Here is a 23,898-nt window from a genome sequence, read left to right as displayed (position 1 = left end):
ATTTTGCTCATTTTAGGGAGAAAGATTCCTTCCTGACTCCAAATCTGACTATATCCCTGGGATTTGTCAGAATAAATCCCTGGATCAAAAATACAAACCTTCTCCAGAATCTAATGAATATAACTAGTTATATTATTAGGCCCCTTTTATTGAGTTCACCATGACCATTTTATCTGGCAGAGAGTTCCATAGTCTTACTGCTCTTACAGTAAAGAATCCCCATCTGTGCTGGTGTAGAAACCCTTCTTTTCTCTAGATGTAAAGGATTCCCCTTTTTATACAGTCCTGGATACACATGGGAGAGATCTTTGTACTGCACCCTGATAATTTTATACATACACTGTAGTCCTCCCATTTCATGTATTACAGCGATTGCCCATTTGTATATCTTGTACACTGGAGTCCAGAGCTGATGGTATACAGTGGGTAAAATAAGTATTGAACGCATTACCATTTATCTCACATTTCCAAAGGTGCTATTGACATGAAATCTTTACCAGATGTTTGTAATAACCCAAGTAATCCATACATACAAAGAAACATCAAAAATAGGCTCAGAAATTAAGTTAGGTGTAATAATGTAAAATGCCACAGGGAAAAACTAATGAATACAATATTATAATTATTTTATTTTTTTCGAAGTTTTTATTAAAGTTTTTCAGGTATAAAACCATTACAAACATTGGATACTGTAAAAGTTACAATGAGCATATAGTAAGTACTGTCAGTAAGTTGGAATATTAAACAGCAGCGTATCCACATATTTATATATATAACAAAAGAAAAGAAAACAACAGAAAAAAAGAAACTGTACTACAGTAAGTACAAGGAACTGAAAACTTACAGTGGTGTGGCAACAGGAAGAACAGATTGACCTGAAGCAATCGTATAAGTTAGTGAATAGTAGTGCAAAGTCCTCAAAGTGTGAGTACTATTAAAGGCATATGGTAAAGGAATGAATAACAAGTAGTGGTGGTGAATGGGTACAGAAGGCCTGTAGGGTGAGTGAGCAGTCGTGTTAGTGAGTTAAATGTTTTTACAGTGGGATGAGAGTGTCCAAGCTTTTCAACGTTTAAGGAAAGGTGAGTATTTATTAGAACCCAAGGCTATGATTTCTTCATAGGAGAAGGTGGTATCAAGTTTGGCAATCACCGTATCCAATGATGGAATTGTAGCTGATTTCCAGTTACTGACCAGAGCCAGCTTCGCTAGGATACATATGAGGCAAAATATGTCTCTGTATTCTCTTGGGATAACATGCAAATCTAAAAATAACAAGACAACTTGCGGAGACCAGGGGATATAACATTTTAATACATCGTTAGTGAATTTTTCGCATAAGGACCAAAAAGGTTTAATTAGGGGGCAGGACCATAGTATTTGATAGAGAGTGCTAGAGGAACTGCAGCCCCGCCAACAGAAATGGGAGGTCCCGGGATAGAGTTTGGATAGGTGATCAGTGGTGTAGTTAAAACCCACATGTTGTTTTTCTTGGCGTTCTTTTTACCCATAGACTTCTATGGAAGAAAAACGCAACTATACCAGGGGAAAAAAACGCCATAGCCTCAATATTCTGCCACTTTGCAAAACCGCCAAAGAGCTGAAAAAGAGTGCAAAAACTACAAAAGGATAAATAAATAAAAAAGTCAAACTGAAAAACGCAAAGTGGAAAAAGAATTTAGCATTTTTTAATTTATTTACAGCTAACATCTGGCCGCATCTGGATAAAAAAAATGCCATGAGGGCCGTTTTGGCGTTTTTTGGGGCAAAATGCCCAAAAAAAAAAAAAGCAAGTGTAAACTTAGCCTTAGGGAGTTTCCCAGTGGTCATAGCCGCTTGACAAAAGTCTCTCAGGAAGGGAGATAAGAGATCACTGAAAGATTTCTAATTGGAGTTTACAAACCCATCTGGTCCAGGAGCCATGTCTGCGGGAAGAGATCATATAACTTGGGAAACTTCCTCTACAGATATCTATTCATTTAGAGAGCGTAGCTGGGAGGGGGACAGAGTTGGCAAGGGTAGGCGGTCAACGTATGTGGATATGGAGGAAAGCAGGTCAGAAGGAGTAGGGACAGTGTTTTTGAGGTTGTTTAAAGATTTGTAAAAAGAATTGAAACCATTTGCATGTCAGTGGGAGTAAAAAGCTTAGTATTCGTGTCTGGATGGACCAAATGCGGAATGTGAGATTGTAGCTGATGTTTTTTCAGCCTACGGGCTAAAAGTTTGCCAGCCCTGTCATTTTGAGAAGAGTATTGAGCTTGAAGTTTGCGGTGTGATTTTTCATAGGCTGTCAGCAGTATACAGCGTAGATCACGGCTAACTGTAAAGACCTTAGAAGCGAAATCCGCAGACAGGTTTTGTTTGTTAATTTGCTCCACAGCACGGAGCTGAGCTAGAGTCAAGTCGAGCAATTGTTCCCTTTGTTTTTTAGGTATCGCTCCATATTTGATGCAACAGACATGAATAACTGCTTTGTGGCAGTTCCATAGGACTATAGGGTCAGTGACCGGATTTTTATTATGCAGGAAGTATTCAGAAATGTCCTGTTTTAGAGGGGTAGCAGATTGGGGGTTGGACCATATTTAAGGATTGCTACGCCAGGTGTAGGAAGGGGGGGAGGAAGCTCCATCTTGTAGACTGAAGGTAATGGCCGCGCGGTCGGACCAAGTTATGGGCTCTATAGTGGATTGTAGTGCTTTGGACAACAACGATCTAACTAGTAAAAACATGTCAGGACAGGAATAGGAGTTATGAACCCCAGATAAAAAGGTGTATTCCCTTTCGGTGCCATGCTGGATCCGCCAGATGTCATATAGATCGTCCACCCAAAGAAGAGTGGAGACAGAAGAAGAAGAAAAGCGTGAAGAGAAGACAGAAGAAGAAGAATAGTCTAGAGATGGGTCAGATACAATGTGGTAATCCCTGCATAGGAGCAGGGAACCCCAAGTGGACTTGCGAGGTAATTTCAGTAACCATTTAAAAAAAAAACAGAGCTGGCCCTTGTTAGGTGCATATAATGCTACAGTGGTGAGACCGGTGTCATTGATGCTGCAGCGTAAAATAACATACCTCCCCTGGGCATGAGAAGTCACCTCTTGGAGAGTGAAGACAACTGTGTTCTTGATAGCTATCATAACTCCCCTGGTCTTTGAGCTGTGGTGAGAATGAAAAATGTTAGAATATGCAGGGTGATGGATCCTAGGTGCATCTCTGGAAAGAAGGTTGGTCTCCTGGGCACATAAGATGTCACATGTCACATTTAAGCAAGCAATCGTTATAACCATATCACATAAATCTAATACGTGTTGGGATATAAAAGCAGGATATGCAGAAAAGGGGACAGAACGCACCTCCCAGCCAGCATGCGTCTGTCTGATAATGGAGGACTGAGCACTAGGACATCAGACATAGAGAAAATGCCACTTGAACAGTTAAACGTATAACAAATGCAATCACAGAATATCGTCTGAATGCAAAAATGAGTAACAGGGAAACCCGTTCGAGAGAGGGTCATCCAACAGTGAGTGGGGGTCAGAGTGTACTCTGAAGCTATGGGCAGTGGACGCATCACCAGAGCCCATGGTGTAACAGAAAAAAATTAGATGACAGGTGAGCGCTGTCAAAGTTATCAAGCAGTAGCCCAGTCCTTGGCCACCGAGACCGGACGAGCTGGTTGCTGGGGTTTAGGGGCAGCAGCAGGTGGACCTTCCAGAGTTTCAGCAGTGCTATTCCTTCCTCTAAGGAGCATACAATGTGCAGGGTATCTTCATGTCTGATGAGGAGGTGCACAGGGAACCCCCAGCGATAAGCATTTTCTGCTGTGCGGACAGCGGAGGTAATCGGCAGTAAGTCCCTGCGAGCCTGCAGTGTGGCAGCTGAAAGGTCGGCATAAACCGAAATGTGATGGAACGGTGCAGGAAGTCTGTTTTCTTTCTAGCGGTCTCCATCAAACATTCTTTCACAGTGTAGAAATGTACACAGGCTAAAATGTCTCGCAGCACAGAGTCATCTAAGTGTTTTGCGCGGGGGACCCTGTGGGCCTGGTCAACTTACCGTTCTTGAGGTGTGCAGTCAGGAAGTGCCATTTGGAGGAGGGAACAGACGTATTTTGGAATGTCCTCAGGAGCCACTGTCTCAGGAACCCCACGTAACTTAATTTTATTATTGCGACTCCTGTCTTCTATATCCGCCACCTTGGCCTTAAGTGCTTGAATGTCATTCTCCATAGCTGTGTGGGAGTCTATAAGAGCATTATGTGAGTAGGCAAACTCGCCAATTTTTTTTTCCACATGGTCCAATCGTTCCCCCATAGCATCTACAGCGGTCTGTAAACGGTTAATCATTCTGTGTATGTCGGCTACGAAGGTTTTGCATAAGACCAATAGCATATCTCATGGTGGTGTCAGTAAGGGACTGGTTCATAACAGGGATGGCTTGAAGCGGATCTTCCCCAACATCATTGTCCTACTCATGAAAACCCCAGGTGGTTGTAGCCCTTTTAAGAGGAGCATGAGGTGAGCTGGAGGATTGCGCTCCAAGACTGGAGATAGGAGGCCTGGCGTGTGTACCAGAGGACTCACCCGGTGATGAGCTGTGGCTGGGAGGACAGTCATCTGCATGGGGTAGCAGCATAGCCGCCCACGGTGATAAGCCCTTGGAGTGCAGAGAAGTGAATAGGCAATTCAGTGCAGGGTCAGGAAGTATCTCCGTAGCTGCGGAGAAATGGAGAGGAGAAAAGGTAGTATGCACTCACCACTAGGTTACGGTCATTCATCCTTGGAGTCCGGGGACACGGGTAGGATCGGCGTCTTCTTGGAGCACTCGGAGGCGCTCCAAGAAGACGCCGATCCTACCCGTGTCCCCGGACTCCAAGGATGAATGACCGTAACCTAGCGGTGAGTGCATACTACCTTTTCTCTTCATATTATTTATGATACTGCAGCTTTTTAATGTGCACCCCGCAGGTGGTCAGAATACTAGGATACCTGGACTGCCATATATTGAAGCACATGAGCAGGCTTTAGATAACGACTATCTCACGAGTGCCCCCATCCGCTCTTTTATATGAGAAATGGAGAGGACTTCTCCCGTGATGCTTGGAGGCCTCATGGTGGGGGAGAGAGACGGAGGTGCAGCGCCGGCGCCATCTTGGATTGCAGCGGAGTGGGGAACAAAGCTAAACTTCTTCAGCATTCCGGCTCTTCCGTGCTTCCTCTGTTTGACAGGCATTTCAGAAAGGTAAGAGGTTTTGATGGGCACCAAAATTAGAGCAGCACGGTCGCTTTGTCGGTCACTTTATAGGGCTCAGGAGCGAAGCTCACTCAGTGTGCGACCATATGCTATGGCAGCCAGGCCACGCCCCCACAATATTTATTTAATACTTTGTATAAAATCCTTTGTTGGTTATGACAGCTTCAAGATGCCTCCTGTATGGAGAAATTAGTGGTATGCATTGCTCTGGTGCAGGGCTAAAGTACTGCAGGAACACATGGGAACAGAGTTCCTGCACTTTTTCATATCAGGAACACAGTTCACATTAGCAGGAGTCCTGCAGGAGCAGCACTTGAGTGGAAATCTTGGGTGAATTTCCACACTTTTTTCCCAGGACTTGACCTGTCCTCTTGTGGGATTTTTCCACACAATCACTCTTCAAATCTTGAAGGTTCTGTGGGCCTCTTCTGTGAATCATGATCTTTAGTTGTTTCCATAGATGTTCACTGTGATTTAAGTCAGGTGATTAGCTGGGCCATTCTAGCAACTTTATTTCTTCAAAACCTACAGCTGTGTGTTTGGGATTATTGGGAGAGATTTATGAAAACACATGTTGACCAGATGCTTATAGCAACCAATCAGATTGCCTCTTTTATTTTTAAAAAGGCCTCAGAAAAATAAAAGATTGGTTGCTAAGGACAACTGGTCAACTTTTCCTCTGCACAGGTTTTGATAAATCTACCCCATTGGGCCTCATTTACTAAGCTGAAACTGACCAGTTTTTGTCTGGTTATTATGGCGCAGAGTATCTCCGTCAGTGTGCACCAGAAAAATCCAACAAACCCCACATTGTACTGTGAAAAGCCAAAAAAGGGGCGTGGTCTGTCACAAAGGGGGTGTGACTGGTCAAAAAAAAATAAAAAGGGGGGGGGGGGGGCATGGTATCACAACCCAACCTATTTACTATTGAATTCACTGAAAATTCTGTGGATAAATGGCTGGAAATTTTCACCTAGAAAAAGCTGGTCAGAATTTTTTCCCCATAGTAAATAGAGAGGAATCCTGCAAGTCTGAAACAACATTTCCCGCTAGTAAAAACCCAACACTCTTAGTAAATGAGGCCCATGGCTTGCCGAAATGTCCACCTTCATTTCATCTTCCTCATTGTGGTAGATGTACAGTGCCATTTCTCCTCCAAACGTGGTGTGTATTATGGCATCCAAATAGTTAATTTTGCCATCATCTCACCACACTATATTCTCCCAGTATTTTACTGGCTTTTCCAACGTTTGTGCAGAAAACTTTACATTAGGTTCAGCATGCTTTTTATTCATCAATGGAGTCTAGCGTGGTGAGCGTGCATACAGGTCATGGCAGCAGCGTGCATAACTTAGTGTATTCTTTGAGACAACAGTCCCTGCTCAATCCAGGTCTTTTTGGAGCTCTTCACTAATGTCCTTGGCTCTTGTCCTCTGTCAGAAATCTTGCACCTGGAGGCAAATTTATGTTGAAATGATTGTCTTTCCACGTCTGTATTTTGGTCCCAGCAACTGGAAAACTCAGAAGCTTAGAAATGCACCTGTAACCAACACCATTGTTATGTTTTGTAATAATTAGGTTGTGAAGGTCTTGAGACAGCTCTTTGCTTTCACCCATCATGAGATGTGTCTTGTGTGACATCTTGGCAATGAGACCTTTTTGTAGCCATCAGTTGGGACTGAACCAGCTGATATTAAATTGCACTGACAAGGGACTGGATTGTTTTTTTAATTGCTGATAGATTTCAGCTGTTGTCTTGGATTTCCATGCCTTTTCGCACCTCGGTTTCTTCATGTGCATGTGTGCAATACATTTACCCAGTGTCATTTCACATTATTACACATAACATAATTTCAGAGCTTATTTGTTTTGGTTTGTTTGTATGAATGGATTACTTGGGTTGTTACCAACATCTGGTAAAAAAAAAAATGTCAATTGCTTCTTTGGAAATATATTTAGTGAGAAAAATGGAGACAGGCTCAATATTTATTTCACCATAAAGGACCGTTCAGTGCCTGCATCCATCACTAGGGGAAAATACCAGAATTTACACATCCTCCATTGAACTCAAGCTTGCCCTAGAGGTGACTACAGCGAGCCGACATTTAACATGTATCACTGTGGATGTGTGTAGAGAATCGGAGGATTTGAAGCTTTATATCTGAAAAAAGAAGAACCAGCCCCGGTAAAGTTCTGTAATGTACTAACATTATTTTGAGACACCGACTTCCATAATATCATTCCGAATTTATGTGAAGGTTCCTCATTTTTAGATTGGCATCCCCTAACTACAGGTTTAGGAGCAATATGTAACTTTAGGCCCCCATGTAAGTGATTCTCTTTCTGTTGACTAGTGACACCAGGAGAGAATTATAGAGTTAGAAACATAGATTTCTATTATACCCAGAATGCCTTTGTTGGGGGTTTCAAGGCCTTCATTGTATACTAACAACTTCTTTGGTGTTTTACAGATAATGTTACCGATCAGATAGCGAAATCCAAAGTCAAAGCCTCAGAAGCCAACAACACGGCTACCAGGGTGCAGACCACGTTGACTGACATCAAAAAGAATCTTGACGAGTGGAAGAATAAATACGGAACCATGAAGAATGAAGATGTGAACAAAGCTGTAGATGAGGCCAAAACTACTGGTGAGTAAGACATTGTAGGAGGGTTTTCTGGCGTCAGTTGACATCTTTTCTGAAAACCTCCCAAAAGAATCAGGCTATACACAATGTGGCTGGGTCTGGTGCCTTTGGACCGAAAGTGCATGGGTCAACTTTCTTATATTGCTCTGTCTTTTTAAGTGTCTAACCTAGAAAACACCATCCCACTGCTTCTGGACAAACTCAACAAACTAGAGGACCAACAGGGACAGAACAACAGCATCTCTGATAGTATTCAGCGTATCCGACAACTGATCTCACAGGCCAGGGATGCCGCCAGTAAGGTGAGTAGAGCGCAAGAGCAGGGTAATCCAGTCCCCTCCCTCGTGTGACCTATTCATTGAGCAGTACTCCATCCTAAAGTATAAACTGTTATGTCCCAGGTAGTTGTTCCCTTCCTACTACTGTGAAACTAAATCTCGGCTGTCTGGGCAGGCTGGAAGTTGTAGTTTCGGCACAGTATGGAGATCACAGTGTTATACTATGATATTGGAATTATTTGCAGCAGTGAAATAGTTCACAATCCGGTATGTTTCTTGTCTTATCCCTATTTGCATTTTTCCTCTTCAGGTTAGGGTACCAGTGAAATTTAACGGCAGTTCTGGGGTGCAGCTACGTACCCCGGGTAACCTGCCTGATCTTGCAGCCCACACCTACCTCAAACTACACATCCAGAACCCAAACCCACAGAATAAGAAGAAGCGGCAAGCTGAAGCTGACCCCTCACGTTTTGTGATGTTCCTAGGACACAAGGATGTAAGCATGACCCAATATTAAACATAGTTGTTCCATAAATATATTCATGGATCTACTGTAATACAGAAAGTCTGTTGTCCATATAGTGGTCATATTACCTCATTCCACCATTTAATAAATCTCTTAGTGCCAGTGATCTTGGGATGAGGCCCCCATAAACTTTACAATGTTTAGCATCTTTATCTGTCAGAGATCTATCACTATCTTCCTCATTTATTGATAGTAACCAGTTGGGTTTGTTGCACAGGGTCAGGGTGACTATCTTGGCTTGGTCCTGAGAGGCAACAGACTGCAGTGCATCTATCGTCTTGGGGAAGAAGAACCAACTTACCTGTCTGCTAATGAGGACATCAAGGAGCAGTTTGTCACTGTTGTCATAGAGAGGTGAGCTCTATGCCATTTAAGCCTTTCATTTTTGATTTAAAAGCCCTCTAATCCAGAATTAGGAGACTTTATCAGGAGCTGCAATGGAACAGAAAGTTACATATGTGAGACTGTATGTACAGGTGTCCTGCGGTTAGGAGAATCTGGTATATGAAAACTGGTTGCAAGGATGACAGGTTATTGAAAATGTATCATATAGGAAGCAAAAGAAAATCCGAATAAAGCCTTTAAAGGGGTATTCTAGCCATAAAAAAACAAACAAAAAAAACATATTCTCTATCTACAACATAGGGGATGAATGTCTGGTTGATGTTTTTTTCCGGCACTTCCATAGACCATGTATGGAGCGCGTGCTGACCCACCATTGGCTGGAATATCCCTTTTATAGATAATGTATGTCCAATGCTGGACTGTAAAATGAAAGTAATACTGAGTAGTAAGAGAATGCATTATCTGCAGTGCATAACATATGGTGTCATGGTGGGAAGGAGACTATTCAGTGGCTCCTGGTTCATATGATGATGAGAAACAGAAGAGCATCTGTTGTTATCTCCTTCTTCTGTGCTTACAGGATTCTGCAGTATGCCCAGATGTCCATCTTTGTGACAAAGGATAGCTTACATGAATTTAAAGGAGATAGCACGGCCAGCGGTGAGCAGGGGCTCCTCAACCTCGACCCCCAGAAAGTGGTGTTCTATGTGGGAGGGTACCCTGCAGAATTCAAGGTAAAGCCCCCTCTATCATGACCACATCTTCGACTATACACAATGAATGTCAGACAATAAAAGACTAGACCACATTATCTATCTAGAATTATTTCTTATGGTATTTCCCATTCTGTGTTATCTCTAGCCACCTTCAACACTGGACTATCCCAACTTCAAGGGCTGCATTGAATTGGACACTCTGAATGAGAAACCCATCAGCTTGTATGACTTTGAAAGAACCTTCCAACTGGACACAAAAAAGGATAAACCTTGTCCTAGGTATACAGCCACGATCAATACATCCATGTTCACATCTACACCTATTGTTAAGTTCTCTAGGTCTCTAAGTTTAATTGTTTTAAAGAGTACCTGTCACCAATCTAACCTTTTAATATATTGTTCCCTATGCAATTATAAGACACTTTGCTATTTACTTGTTGTTAAAATTCTCAACCTTAAAAAAAAAAAAAAAAAAAAAAAAAAAAAAATGGCCACTAGGTGGCTCTGTTCTGTTTCCTGAGCAAGTCAAACAGTTAGTTTGGTCTCCTCCCTGCCTGGCAGGAGACCAAACTCAGGAAGTGCGTCCGGGCATGACGGGGCACAGCTCTTACAGGCTTCAGTGACTTTGTACCTGCTGGGGAACGCCCACTTTCTCCTGTTGGGAGCTCACACAATGTGAGCAAGGGGAAAGGTATGATACACAGCTTTTTAAAGCTCAGACTTTTTTTTTTTTTTTTTAGGGCAGAAGGGGTGTTAGGAGTAGTTAAAGAGTACCTGTCATCATCCATTTTCTAAACTAACTCAGATTATATTCTCTAAGTTTAATCATTTGAATGGGATAGCACTGCAGCCCATTTATGTAGCTGGTTGGGGGACAGGCCGGGAAATGGACCCCATTAATCCAACACTGGTGCCCTACCTTGAAGATACGCCATAAATTTTGAATTCCAAGATTACTCCTTTAATATTATGTATGTATGTATGTATGTATGTTTGGAGTTTTACACAAAGGGCTTCTTAAACATTTTTATTCCTTGTGTTTTTTGCCACTGGTTGTCAGCGACTTAGAATATATTTTTGATTCCTAGATCTAAATCTACAGGAGATCCATGGCTCACTGATGGATCTTACTTTGATGGGACAGGTTATGCAGAGGTTAAGCTGGAGACCCTTCCTGGGGTCAAGAGGTTTGAGATGGATGTCCGCTTGGTTTCTCACAATGGAATCATTTTCTTCCTTGGTGGAGAGGTAAATATCTGGTCTTTATATTCAGCATCCACCAGACCACAGTGCTTTGTCACTTTGTTAAATTCTGCCACCATTATTCTGCTGGTGGAGTTTACACACATTACATTCCATACCCTGTTCTGATACTGAGCTATATCCTGCATAATACTCCAGAGCTGTACTCACTATTCTGCTGGTGGGGTCACTGTGTACACACATTACATTCCATACCCTGTTCTGATACTGAGCTATATCCTGCATAATACTTCAGAGCTGCACTCACTATTCTGCTGGTGGGGTCACTGTGTACATACATTACATTACATGTTCTGTACTAATCCTGAGTTATATCCTGTATTATACTCCAGAGCTGTACTCACTATTCTGCTGGTGGGGTCACTGTGTACATACATTACATTACTTATCCTGTACTGATCCTGAGTTATATCCTGTATTATACTCCAGAGCTGTACTCACTATTCTGCTGGTGGGGTCACTGTGTACATACATTACATTACTTATCCTGTACTGATCCTGAGTTATATCCTGTATTATACTCCAGAGCTGTACTCACTGTTTATTTTGAGTTTTGATAATGAACTTAGATTTACCTATGTGTTAATACACACACATATACACAATTACATGTAAACGAGATAATATTCAGCGTCACATCCTTCTCTTCCAGGATCAGTTTGTTTGTCTGGCAGCCCAGGAAGGTCTGCTCACCTTGTATTACAATATCGGAAGTGGAACAGAGAGAGCAAAGTCGATAGAATCCTCCCCACTGTTTGTCAGCACCTCCACCTCCAAAGCGGTAAAGGAAAAGTCTCCACTCGGTGTGTTGTGCGGCCTGAGCAGTAATTTTCTATATTTCTAATGCCATTGTTTATCTTGTCCCTCAGATCCAGGTTATTGTTGCCGTTATTGGTGGCAAGAAGAGGATATTTGTGCGATTCGAAAGGTTGAATGTGTTTAGCGTGGAATATGATGGAGGAAGCCTGGAGTTATCCCGATACTTTTACCTTGGCGGTCTTCCTGCTGAGAAGCTTCCAGATGGGTGAGTTGATGTCAATAAAAAAAAGTTCTCAAACTTTCAGCAGGATCACCGCCATTGTACTTCAGACCTTTCGAATACATTAAGGTTTATTGTGTTCTCGATCATTCCCAGCCTGAAGGAGATTTTCCCCAGCGGGGGTTCCATCAGAGGTTGCATGAAGGGGCTCAAGGCTTTAGGGAAGTACGTGGATCTGAAGAGGATGAACACAACTGGAGTGAGCTACGGCTGCACCTCAGACCTGCTGGTGAGTTCTGGTGAACTTGATGCCCTATGACTGACACGGCTGGAACTCCAGATCTTCATGGCTGCTTTTATATTCTGTCCCCACAGATAGCAAGATCTGTCCAGTTTAATGGCCATGGATTCTTGAACATGAACCTGAAGAACGTGCCCAACTTCCAAGACGACTTCTATGCTGGCTTTGGCTTCCAGACAAGTCAGAGTAATGGCCTGATGTACTACCATAGCAATGAGGTAATGTTAATACTTATGGGACCCCCGCTGTGATTGGCCTGTTGCTAAGGTTACTGAGTGGAGGGGGCTCAGCTTGGGTTGTTCGCCAGTGTGAACTTGCAAAGGGTTCCCTTTAATACTATTACAGGAAAAGTCGGCCAGCGGATCATGTATCCTTTCAGAGTATTGGGAAAGTGAAACACAAGCACCAATCATCCTACTTCAGTATAGAATGAACCAACAGAAAATAGCCCCCATTGTGATGAACTGACTTGTAGACCACCATACTAGCCACAATTTTGGTTCTTCAGTGGAAGATGCGTTCTCTAATCTGTAATAAAATATTCTAATATGGTTGTCATTGTGTTAATTCTCATGGTGCTTTGCTTTTTACAGGAAGGACTGTGCCAAGTGGCTGTCCAGAATGGACGCTTGTCGGTGAAGCTGCTGGCTGCACAGCTTATCTCCAAAGCTTCATATTCCGATGGCTCCAGACATTACCTGTCACTTTACAGCAACAAGAATGAGTAAGAAGGAGCCACTTACAGTATTAGTATTATTAACATTGTAACTGAATTTAGTAACAGGAAAAAAGAAAGCAAGCTCTTATGTCACAGGACATAAAAATATCAAGTAGCATGCTCACCATGTGAGGTACTGTGGATTGGTGTACCGGATTCTGATAAGGATTTATTTGCCCAGGTTGCGGCTTTATGTGGATGATGATCTACAAGACAGCGGAAAACTATCTCAGGGCGGCCGCAGAAGACGACAGGATGCTTCGGGCAACAGTTTATTACTTGGAGGGGCACCTGATAGTACCACACCGGCCAACTTTAGTGGCTGCATCAGCAACGTCTTTGTGAAAAGGTAAGAGCTGGGCCAAGTCTGAAAGTCTGCAGCTACAATGGGTTTGAATAGAGTGTAAAGATGCAGGGTAACCAAGGAGCAGAGTGGGGATGTGTTTGTAAAGATTAGTCTGGCCTGTCAGGGGAAGAGGACTATAATAATAATAATAATAATAATAATAATAATAATAATAATAATAATAATAAAACAATTAAATAAAAAAAATTACAATCAGAAAATAGAAGCAGACTAGAAAAAAAGAATATGTCCCATTATCCCTTGATAAAGTTCCTTAAAGGGGTATTCCAGGAAAAAAACTTTTTTTTTTTTTTTTAATATCAACTGTCTCCAGAAAGTTAAACAGATTTGGGAATTACTTCTATTAAAAAATCTTAATCCTTTCAATAATTATCAGCTGCTGAAGTTGAGTTGTTCTTTCCTGTCTGACAACAGTGCTCTCTACTGACATCTCTGCTTATCTCGGGAACTGCACAGAGTAGAAGAGGTTTGCTATTGGGATTTGCTTCTACTCTGGACAGTTCCCGAGACACGTGTCATCAGAGATCACTTACACAGAAAAGAACAACTCAACTTCAGAAGCTCATAAGTACTGAAAGGATGAAGATTTTTTTTAATAGAAGTCATTTACATATCTGTTTTAACTTTCTGGAGCCAGTTGATATATAAAAAAAAAAGTTTTTTCCTGGATAACCCCTTTAACGAAACGTACGTCACAGTTGGCTAGACTGGTGACATAATGGGCGAGTGACATGTCCTCCATTGTGATAATAGAAATGTGGAGGATAGCAGTAATTTCCCTAGCCACGAGAGGTGAGAGGGAGGGCCACAGTGCTTTGATCTAAACTACATGGACACACAGTGCATTTAAGTGATTAGTGTATTGTTTCTCCCACATATTACACACTTTCCCATTGTGAACATGACACTGTTCTATTATATGTGATACATTACTGGCAGTTTTTAGTGGATTATCATCTGAATACTGGCATATTTATTTCTGTACTTTTAACTTATGTATTAATAAATGGAAATTTTTAACTTACAGTGGCTATGCCTATGTGGTGTTCTTTTTAGTATACAATGTTCCAGTATTTGTCTCTAATCAGAAAAATAAAAATCTAGGTGACGCATTTCCTTTATGCGAATGAGAAGGGGGGGGGGGGGTGAAGATATGTGGCAAGCCACAGACTAACAATAGAAGGGTCAACGTGCATGGTCAAAAAGAAACAAAAAAGATATCCGCACTCACCGTAGGATTCGCGACTTGATCCTCCTATGTAGAGCAGCCGGCGGGTCTCGGTGACTAGTAATGTAGAGCGTTCAGAGGCTATTACCGGCAATTTCGCACACAAAGCTCTTCTTCTGGCCTTCAATTCAGAACATTTTCAGCAAAAATAAGACATAATTGCACCATTGGAATGATTTATGCAGTGCTACTATATAAAAAATTGACTGTGGATCGTGAGCTATGAAATCACAGATCACCCGGAACCAGAGATAGACCAAAGAAAGACTAGTGATGCAGAGCGTTCAGAGGCCATTACCAGCAATTTCGCGCACAAAGCGCTTCTTCCGGCCTTCTAGGCCGGAAGAAACGATTTGTGCGCGAGATTGCCGGTAATAGCCTCTGACCGCTCTGCATCACTAGTCACCGAGACCCACCAGCTTCTCTACATAGGAGGATAAAGTCGTGACTCCTGCGGTGAGTGCGGATATCTTTTTTGTTTCTTTTTGACCATATATGTGACGGATCTATCCTTTATTTGTCCTAGCACCACCAACGACTTATTTCATATACGAATGGTCTCCACTCTCACTATTCCATCCAATACCCGGGCATTCCTCGTACTAATACATCAATTTACCCTTTCACTAGCTGCCATGACAGTCGTGCCACTTGGTTTAACACTATCTACACTGGTTAGAAGGGTCAATGTGCTCCCACATGGGCATATACAATAAAATAACTGAACTCTTGTATTTTACATGTCCCCTTCTTAATTTGTTGAACCCATTACACAACATCACTGTATCTATAGGATGACTGGACCTCAGATGGTTCTGGATCTACAGCAGAACATTCGCAGTGTTAATGTCACCATGAAATGTGAAGATGTCCCTGAGGAACGCCCCCAGGAGATCAGAGCCCTGGTGCGGAAGGATAAACTCAAAATGAAGGTAAAGGATCCTGTGATCACTCATACATCCTTCTTTCTTCAATGTCTATGAAATATGACCTAACAATCATCCATGTCTTTACTTTTGCAGGTGCGGCAGAGGAAGTTAGCTCTGTTGGAACACCGCCACTTGCAGAACTCATCCTGTCATGTTCCCAAACCTTTAAAAGGGGCATTAAGATTTGGGGGAACTTCATCAAGCCACCTGGAATTCACCAATGTCCCTGGCTCCTTCCAAGACAGGTTTGTACTGAGGGTGGGGAAACCAAAGCAGGTACATTAGCTGGGTGGCCATGGTTTAACTATCACAGAAAAAACACTAAAACCTAACTTTTTATTCAATTCAGAAAATTTTCAGCAAAAATAAGACATAAATGCACCATTGCAATGATTTATGCAGTGCTACTACCGTATATACTCGAGTATAAGCCGACCCGAATATAAGCCGAGGCCCCTAATTTCACCCCAGAAACCCAGGAAAAGTTATTGACTCGACTATAAGCCTAGGGTGGGAAATACATCATCCCACCCTGTCATCATCCAGACCCCTGTCATCATCCAGACTCCGTCATTAACACCCCCCGTCATCATCACCCTGTCATTATCACCCCTGTCATCATCACCCTGTCATCATCACCCCCGTCATCATCACCCCGTCATCATCACCCTGTCATCATCCCCCTCCTCATCACCCCCCCCCCCCCTTTCATCATCACCGCCTGTCAATCCCTTTCAGTGGTCTTCAAACTGCGGATCTCCAGATGTTGCAAAACTACAACTCCCAGCATTGTAGTTTTGAAACATTTGGAGGTCCGCAGGTTGAAGACCACTGCGGCCTTCGTCATCATCCAGACGACCCTTTAGTTTTCTACTCACCTCCCCTCAGTGGGAAGGAAGGGTGAGCTGGTATGGGCCATCTATACTGCAGGGACCGTTCGGTGGGGAGGGTTAATCGTTCCGGGCTGTCCATTTTCACCGGGAGGCCCTCTTCTCCGCTCCGGGCTGGCCCTGGACTAGTAAAGTTGCCTTGACGATGACGCACGGACGTGCCTGTGCGTTGTCGTCAAGGCAACGGAGCGGAGAAGAGGGCCTCCTGGTGAAAATGGACAGCCCGGAACAACTAACCCTCCCCACCAGACGGTCCCTGCAGCAGACGGCTCGGACCAGGTCACCCTTCCTTCCCACCGAGAGGAGGTGAGTAGAAAACTAAAGGGGGGTCTGGATGATGACGAAGGCCACAGTGGTCTTCAACCTGCAGACCTCCAGATGTTGGGAGTGTTTTGCAACATCTGGAGGTCCGCAGGTTGAAGACCACTGAGAAGGGATTGACAGGCAGAGAGTTCACTCGAGTATAAGCCGAGGGGGGGCGTTTTCAGCACGAAAAATCATGCTGAAAAACTCTGCTTATACTCGAGTATATACGGTATATAAAAAATTGACTGTGGATCATGAGCTATGAAATCACAGATCACCAGGAACCAGAGATATACCAAAGGAAGCATACATATGGATTTAAATCTGCTCTGGCTAGTCTAACTCTTTTGGCTAGGATAGGCCTCATGCCGTACAGAGATGATCTGCACTGAGCCTCCCCTATAGCCACATAACTAGTGAGACAGAGAATCTGCATAAATAGCAGTAGGATTGCATAGATTATTGCAATGGTCCATTTTATTTCATATTATTTTGTTGCCCATTTATAGTGAAAATTTTCCTGAATTGACTAAAAGTTAGGATTTAGTATTTATTTTATTTTATTTATTTATTTTATTTGGCGGTGTGATATTTTTGCAGTGACATTTGTGACTATTGTTTAGTTGTGTCCAAAGGCAACCTCCTGATGCATCTGGGCTTTAGGGACCGGATGCCGATTGTCTCTTTAAACATTAACCTATTCTGTTTCCTTCCTACATAGGTTCCACATCTCCATGGACGTTCGGCTGAACTCTTCCAATGGTCTCCTTTTCTTCGTGGCTGATGAGCAAGGAGCCTCCTCTTTGTCTCTTTATGTGTCAAATGGCCGATTCATCCTCATGATGAACGTCCGTGGAAAAGCACATCGGCTGAGAAGTAAAGAAAAGTATTCAGATGGACAGTGGCACACAGTAAGTTTCCACTAGTGGTCTCCAACCTGTGGTTCTCTGTTGTCAGACAACTACTTCCAACCTGCCCAATTTCATAAAGGGGTGCCATCCTCGTAGGTCTCCCCTTCATTTATATACAGTTGCAAGAAAAAGTATGTGAACCCTTTGGAATTATATGGATTTCTGCACATATTGGTCATAAAATGTGATCTGATCTTCACAACAATAGACAATCACAGTCTGCTAAAACTAATAACACACAAATAATTAAATGTTACCATGTTGCTATGGAACACACCATGTAAACATTCACAGTGCAGGTGGAAAAAGTATGTGAACCCTTGGATTTAAAGGGGTAGTCCAGTGGTAAAAAACTTATACCCTATCCTAAGGATAGGGGATAAGTTTGAGATAGCGGGGGGTCCGACCGCTGGGGCCCCCTGCGATCTCTCTGTACGGGGCCCCGACTCTCCACCGAGATAGCGGGTGTCGACCCCAGGACGAGGCGGCGGCCGACACGCCCCCTCAATACATCTCTATGGCAGAGCCGGAGATTGCCGAAGGCAGCGCTTCGGCTCTGCCATAGAGTTGTACTGAGGGGGCGTGTCGGCCGCCGCCCCGTGCGGAGGTTGACACGCCCCCTTCCCGCGGGCTGTCAGGGCTCCGTACAGGAGATCGCAGGGGCCCCCAGCGGTCGGACCCCCCGCGATCTGCAACTTATCCCCTATCCTTAGGATAGGGGATAAGTTGCTCACCACTGAGTCACCACTGGACTACTCCTTTAATAATTGGTTGAACCTCCTTTGGCAGCAATAACTTCAACCAAACGTTTCCTGTAGTTGCAGATCAGACATTAACAACAACTGTCAGGAGTCATTTTTGACCATTCCTCTTTACAGAACTGTTTCAGTTCAGCAGTATTCTTGGGATGTCTGGTGTGAATCGCTTTCTTGAGGTCATGCCACAGCATCTCAATCGGGTTGAGGTCAGGACTCTGACTGGGCCAATCCAGAAGGCATATTTTTTTCTTTTTAGGCCATTCTGTTGTTCATTTACTTCTATAGTCTGGGTCGTTGTCCTGTTGCAACACCCACCTTCCGTTGAGCTTCAGCTGGTGGACAGATGGCCTTAAGTTCTTTTTCCTTAAGTTCTCAAAATTTCTTGATAAACTTGGAAATTCATTTTTCCTTTGATTGCAATCCGTCCAGGCCCTGACGCAGCAAACCAGCCCCAAACCATGATGCCCCCACCACCAAAATCCACAGTTCTGATGAGGTTTTGATGTTGGTGTGCTGTGCCTCTTTTTTTCCACACATAGTGTTATGTGTTTCTTCCAAACAACTCAACTTTGGTTTCATCTGTCCGCAGAATATTTTGCTAGTACTGCTGTGGAACATCCAGATGCTCTTGTTCAAACTGTAAACATGCAGCAATGTTTTTTTGGACAGCAGTGGCTTCCTCTGTGGTGTCCTCCCATGAAATCCATTCTTGTTTAGTGTTTTACGTATGATAGATTCGCTAACAGGGATGTTAGCATATGCCAGAGTAACTTTTAATTCTTTGTGTGTTATTAGTTTAAGCAGACTGTGATTGTCTATTGTTGTGACTTAGATGAAGATCAGATCACATTTTATGACCAATGTGTGCAGAAATCCATATAATTCCAAAGGGTTCACATACTTTTTCTTGCAACTGTACATCTTTATTGTTTTGATATGTCATCGCAATGACCCTACAGTCTTGTTTCCATGTATCATCACAGATTCCTGATGTTATACTAACAATGAAATATTCTGTGTTATAGATTTTCTTTGGGAAGGAGAAGAACAAGCTTCGCCTTGTTATAGATGGCCTCAAGCCTCAGAGTGGGCTGCTTCCCCCAGGCTCCATGCTATCTTTAGCAAGCCCAGTTTACATTGGTGGTGTCCCTGCACTGAGGAAGCGTCCAGACAACCTGGTGAGGGGTGGAAATTACAGGAAGGATCATTATTATATCAGTGTTGTATCCATGATGGGGACACAGAAGGGTAATTTTTCATGCTTTTCAGGACGCCATGCTAAATGGCTTCAATGGATGTCTGAGGAACCTGAAGATGGATGGAAAATCCCTGGACAAACCAACTAAAGCTGCAGGAGTTACCCCATGTTTTGATGGGGTCATAGAACATGGTCTCTTCTTCTCCGATGGAGGATTCTTGACATTTGGTATGCATTAAAAGATAGTTAAAGGGGTACTCCTGTGGAAAACTTTTTTTTTTCAACTCAACTGGTGCCAGAAAGTTAAACAGATTTGTAAATTATAAAAAAAAAATCTTAATCCTTCCAGTACTTTTTATGGGAAATGCTTTTCTTTTTGGATTTCTCTGATGTCATGACCACAGTGCTCTCTGCTGACCTCTGCTGTCCATTTTAGGAACTGTCCAGAGCAGCATATATTTGCTATGGGGATTTTCTCCTGCTCTGGACAGTTCCTAAAATGGACAGCAGAGAGCACTGTGGTCATGACATCAGAGAAATCAAAAAATTAAAGCATTTCCTATAGCCCCTAATAAGTACTGGAAGGATTAAGATTTTTTAATAGAAGTAATTTACAAATCTGTTCAACTTTCTGGCACCAGTTTTCCATCGGAGTACCCCTTTAACCCCTTAACGACGCAGGACGTATATTTACGTCCTGCGCCGGCTCCCGCGATATGAAGCGGGATCGCGCCGCGATCCCGCATCATATCGCGTGGGTCCCGGCGCTAATCAACGGCCGGGACCCGCGGCTAATACCACACATCGCCGATCGCGGCGATGTGCGGTATTAACCCTTTAGAAGCGGCGGTCAAAGCTGACCGCCGCTTCTAAAGTGAAACTGAAAGTATCCCGGCTGCTCAGTCGGGCTGTTCGGGACCGCCGCGGTGAAATCGCGGCGTCCCGAACAGCTGATCGGACACCAGGAGGGCTCTTACCTGCCTCCTCGGTGTCCGATCGACGAATGACTGCTCCGTGCCTGAGATCCAGGCAGGAGCAGTCAAGCGTCGATAATGCTGATCACAGGCGTGTTAATACACGCCAGTGATCAGCATAGGAGATCAGTGTGTGCAGTGTTATAGGTCCCTATGGGACCTATAACACTGCAAAAAAAAAGTAAAAAAAAAGTGTTAATAAAGGTCATTTAACCCCTTCCCTAATAAAAGTTTGAATCACCCCCCTTTTCCCATAAGAAAAATAAAACAGTGTAAAAAAAAATAAAAATAAACATATGTGGTATCGCCGCGTGCGTAAATGTCCGAACTATAAAAATATATCATTAATTAAGCCGTACGGTCAATCGCGTACGCGCAAAAAAATTCCAAAGTCCAAAAAAGCGTATTTTGGTAACTTTTTATAACATTAAAAAATGAATAAAAAGTGATCAAAAAGTCAGATCAAAACAAAAATCATACCAACTTCAGATCACGGCGCAAAAAATGAGTCCTCATACCGCCCCGTACGTGGAAAAATAAAAAAGTTATAGGGGTCAGAAGATGACATTTTTAAACGTATAAATTTTCCTGCATGTAGTTATGACTTTTTCCAGAAGTGCGACAAAATCAAGCCTATATAAGTAGGGTATCATTTTAACCGTATGGACCTACAGAATAATAAGGTGTAATTTTTACCGAAATATGTACTGCGTAGAAACGGAAGCCCCCAAAAGTTACAAAATGGCGTTTATTTTTCGATTTTGTCGCACAATGATTTTTTTTTCCGTTTCGCCGTGCATTTTTGGGTAAAATGACTAATGTCACTGCAAAGTAGAATTGGCGACGCAAAAAATAAGCCATAATATGGATTTTTAGGTGGAAAATTGAAAGGGTTATGATTTTTTAAAGGTAAGGAGGGAAAAACGAAAGTGCAAAAACGGAAAAACCCTGAGTCCTTAAGGGGTTAAATGGGGCTGAGCTGCAATACCAGATACAGCCATGTAGGGCACCGTTTCTAAAAGCGCTTTGATGTAACCTCTAACTCTCTCTTCAGGGAACTTGATTGATGTGGGGCAGGATCTGGAGCTGAAGTTAGAGGTGCGGCCAATGCACCCATCTGGCCTCATATTCCATATTCACACAGAGGAGGGTTATGCAATCACCCTGTCCTTGGCTGACAGAAAGGTACGGATTACACTGCATACTGTGCTCGCTCATCTGGTTATAGGGATTATCGCTCTCATTTTCTGTGCTCTTCCTCAGGTAACTGTAGTTCTGACAGATGTGAAGGGTAAACACAGTACACCGGTTCACCTGCGGCAGCCTCTGTGTAACGGGCAGTGGCACACCATCTCCGGTCAGTATCTGGATCGGTTACTTGCTGCAGACTCTCTTCATATTGACTTGTAGGAATCTTTCTTCTCATTACATTAATTTCTGCTCCATCACAGTCACAAAAGGAAGCAATGTGATCCAACTGGATGTGGATACTGAAGGAAACCATTTAGTGGGAGTCAGTCCATCCTCTCACAGCAGGAGCTGGGGAACCCTCCATATGGGTGGAGTACCGGGTCAGTATCTGATGTTATGTGCTTGGTTTGCATCAGCTTGCCTCAAATATGTAAGGCATGTCTGCATCTGAGTGTTTTCCAACCAGGGTACCTCCAGCTGTTGCAAAACTACAACTCCCAGCATGCCCGGACAGCCTTCGGCTGTCCGGGCATGCTGGGAGTTGTAGTTTTGCAACAGCTGGAGGCACCCTGGTTGGTAAATTTGGTTCTAAGCCATGCTGGGGCTTGTAGTATCAATGCAGCCGGTGCAGGTTGGCACAGACTGGCAGTCCGGGCTGCTGGGAGTTGTAGTTTTGCAACAACTGGAGGCACCCTGGTTGGTAAACTTGGTTCTAAGCCATGCTGGGGCTTGTAGTATCACTGCAGCCGGTGCAGGTTGGCACAGACTGGCAGTCCGGGCTACTGGGAGTTGTAGTTTTGCAACAGCTGGAGGCACCCTGGTTGGTAAACTTGGTTCTAAGCCATGCTGGGGCTTGTAGTATCACTGCAGCTGGTGCAAGTTGGCACAGACTGTCAGTCCGGGCTGCTGGGAGTTGTAGTTTTGCAACAGCTGGAGGCACCCTGGTTGGTAAACTTGGCTCTAAGCCATGCTGGGGCTTGTAGTATCAATGCAGCCGGTGCAGGTTGGCACAGACTTGCAGTCCGGGCTGCTGGGAGTTGTAGTTTTGCAACAGCTGGAGGCACCCTGCTTGGGAAACTTGGAGCTAGATGCTGAGCAAACAATCAGGGTTGGCTTTTGGGTAAAACATAGTTCCCCCAACTATACAATTCCCAGCAGTAAATGGCTTTTTATAATTATAGTTCAGTGAAGGATTACAAACAGTTGCACCATTGCAGCAGTGTTCACTTTGTCGACTATTTTCGCTGATTTCATCTGTTTTTGATCATTTTTGTTCGTTTTTAGTTAGTTTGTCAATAAAAAATAAAAAAAACTGTTCATGACTAAAACTATAACTAAAATCTATCAACATTTTAGTCAACTGACAAACTAGACTAAGATATTAGAGAAGATTGGGGAAGAGATCCCATGAAAACTAATATTTTTGTCAGTATTAACCTGTTACTAAACATTGAATACAATTTACTTAAAGGGGTTATCCAGGAAAACTTTTTTTTTTTATATATCAACTGGCTCCAGAAAGTTAAACAGATTTGTAAATTACTTCTATTAAAAAAAATCTTAATCCTTTCAGTACTTATGAGCTTCTGAAGTTAAGGTTGTTCTTTTCTGTCTAAGTGCTCTCTGATGAAACCTGTCTCGGGAAATGCCGAGTTTAGAAGAGGTTTGCTATGGGGATTTGCTTCTAAACTGGGCGGTTCCCGAGACAGGTGTCATCAGAGAGCACTTAGACAGAAAAAAACAACCTTAACTTCAGAAGCTCATAAGTACTGAAATGATTAAGATTTTTTAATAGAAGTAATTTACAAATCTGTTTTAACTTTCTGGAGACAGTTTCTAAAACAATTCAGATGACAAAAACTAAATTTTAGTTTAGACTATGAGGGGGGGGGGGGGGGATTTATCAAAACCTGTGGAGAGGAAGAATGGTGCAGTTGTCCATAGTGACCAGATTCCTTCTCTTTTTCATTTTTAAAAAGAATCTGGTTGCTATAGGCAACTGCACCATTCTTCCTCTACAAGTTTTGATCAATTTCAATCTATGACTAAAACAAATCAAAATTTGCTGTCAAAATTACCACTGCACTGCACTAGTCCTTCAGACTAGAGATGAGCGAACTTA

At 43.0% G+C, this 23,898-nt stretch overlaps 1 protein-coding gene across 4 annotated transcripts in view; it reads left to right on the top strand.

Moving 5' to 3' along the window:
• The window catches only part of LAMA5 (laminin subunit alpha 5), a 145,956-nt gene that overhangs the window by 119,461 nt on the left and 2,597 nt on the right, over positions 1–23,898 (top strand). For all 4 annotated transcript variants that reach the window (XM_056547604.1, XM_056547605.1, XM_056547607.1 and 1 more), the window contains 21 exons: positions 7,722–7,901; positions 8,058–8,200; positions 8,487–8,672; positions 8,920–9,056; positions 9,628–9,781; positions 9,909–10,042; positions 10,852–11,011; positions 11,679–11,807; positions 11,896–12,050; positions 12,162–12,294; positions 12,381–12,524; positions 12,900–13,030; positions 13,206–13,373; positions 15,413–15,551; positions 15,642–15,793; positions 17,466–17,655; positions 19,439–19,591; positions 19,683–19,839; positions 21,640–21,770; positions 21,849–21,942; positions 22,037–22,156. In XM_056547604.1, coding sequence (XP_056403579.1) covers positions 7,722–7,901; positions 8,058–8,200; positions 8,487–8,672; positions 8,920–9,056; positions 9,628–9,781; positions 9,909–10,042; positions 10,852–11,011; positions 11,679–11,807; positions 11,896–12,050; positions 12,162–12,294; positions 12,381–12,524; positions 12,900–13,030; positions 13,206–13,373; positions 15,413–15,551; positions 15,642–15,793; positions 17,466–17,655; positions 19,439–19,591; positions 19,683–19,839; positions 21,640–21,770; positions 21,849–21,942; positions 22,037–22,156 — 3,090 coding nt within the window. The remainder of the gene's footprint in view (positions 1–7,721; positions 7,902–8,057; positions 8,201–8,486; positions 8,673–8,919; positions 9,057–9,627; positions 9,782–9,908; positions 10,043–10,851; positions 11,012–11,678; positions 11,808–11,895; positions 12,051–12,161; positions 12,295–12,380; positions 12,525–12,899; positions 13,031–13,205; positions 13,374–15,412; positions 15,552–15,641; positions 15,794–17,465; positions 17,656–19,438; positions 19,592–19,682; positions 19,840–21,639; positions 21,771–21,848; positions 21,943–22,036; positions 22,157–23,898) is intronic.

The sequence above is a fragment of the Hyla sarda genome, chromosome 12 (genome assembly GCF_029499605.1).
Source record: "Hyla sarda isolate aHylSar1 chromosome 12, aHylSar1.hap1, whole genome shotgun sequence".
Classification (NCBI taxonomy): domain Eukaryota; kingdom Metazoa; phylum Chordata; class Amphibia; order Anura; family Hylidae; genus Hyla; species Hyla sarda.
Note: the sequence above shows the minus strand (reverse complement) of the source record. Positions and strands in the feature narration are given on the sequence as shown.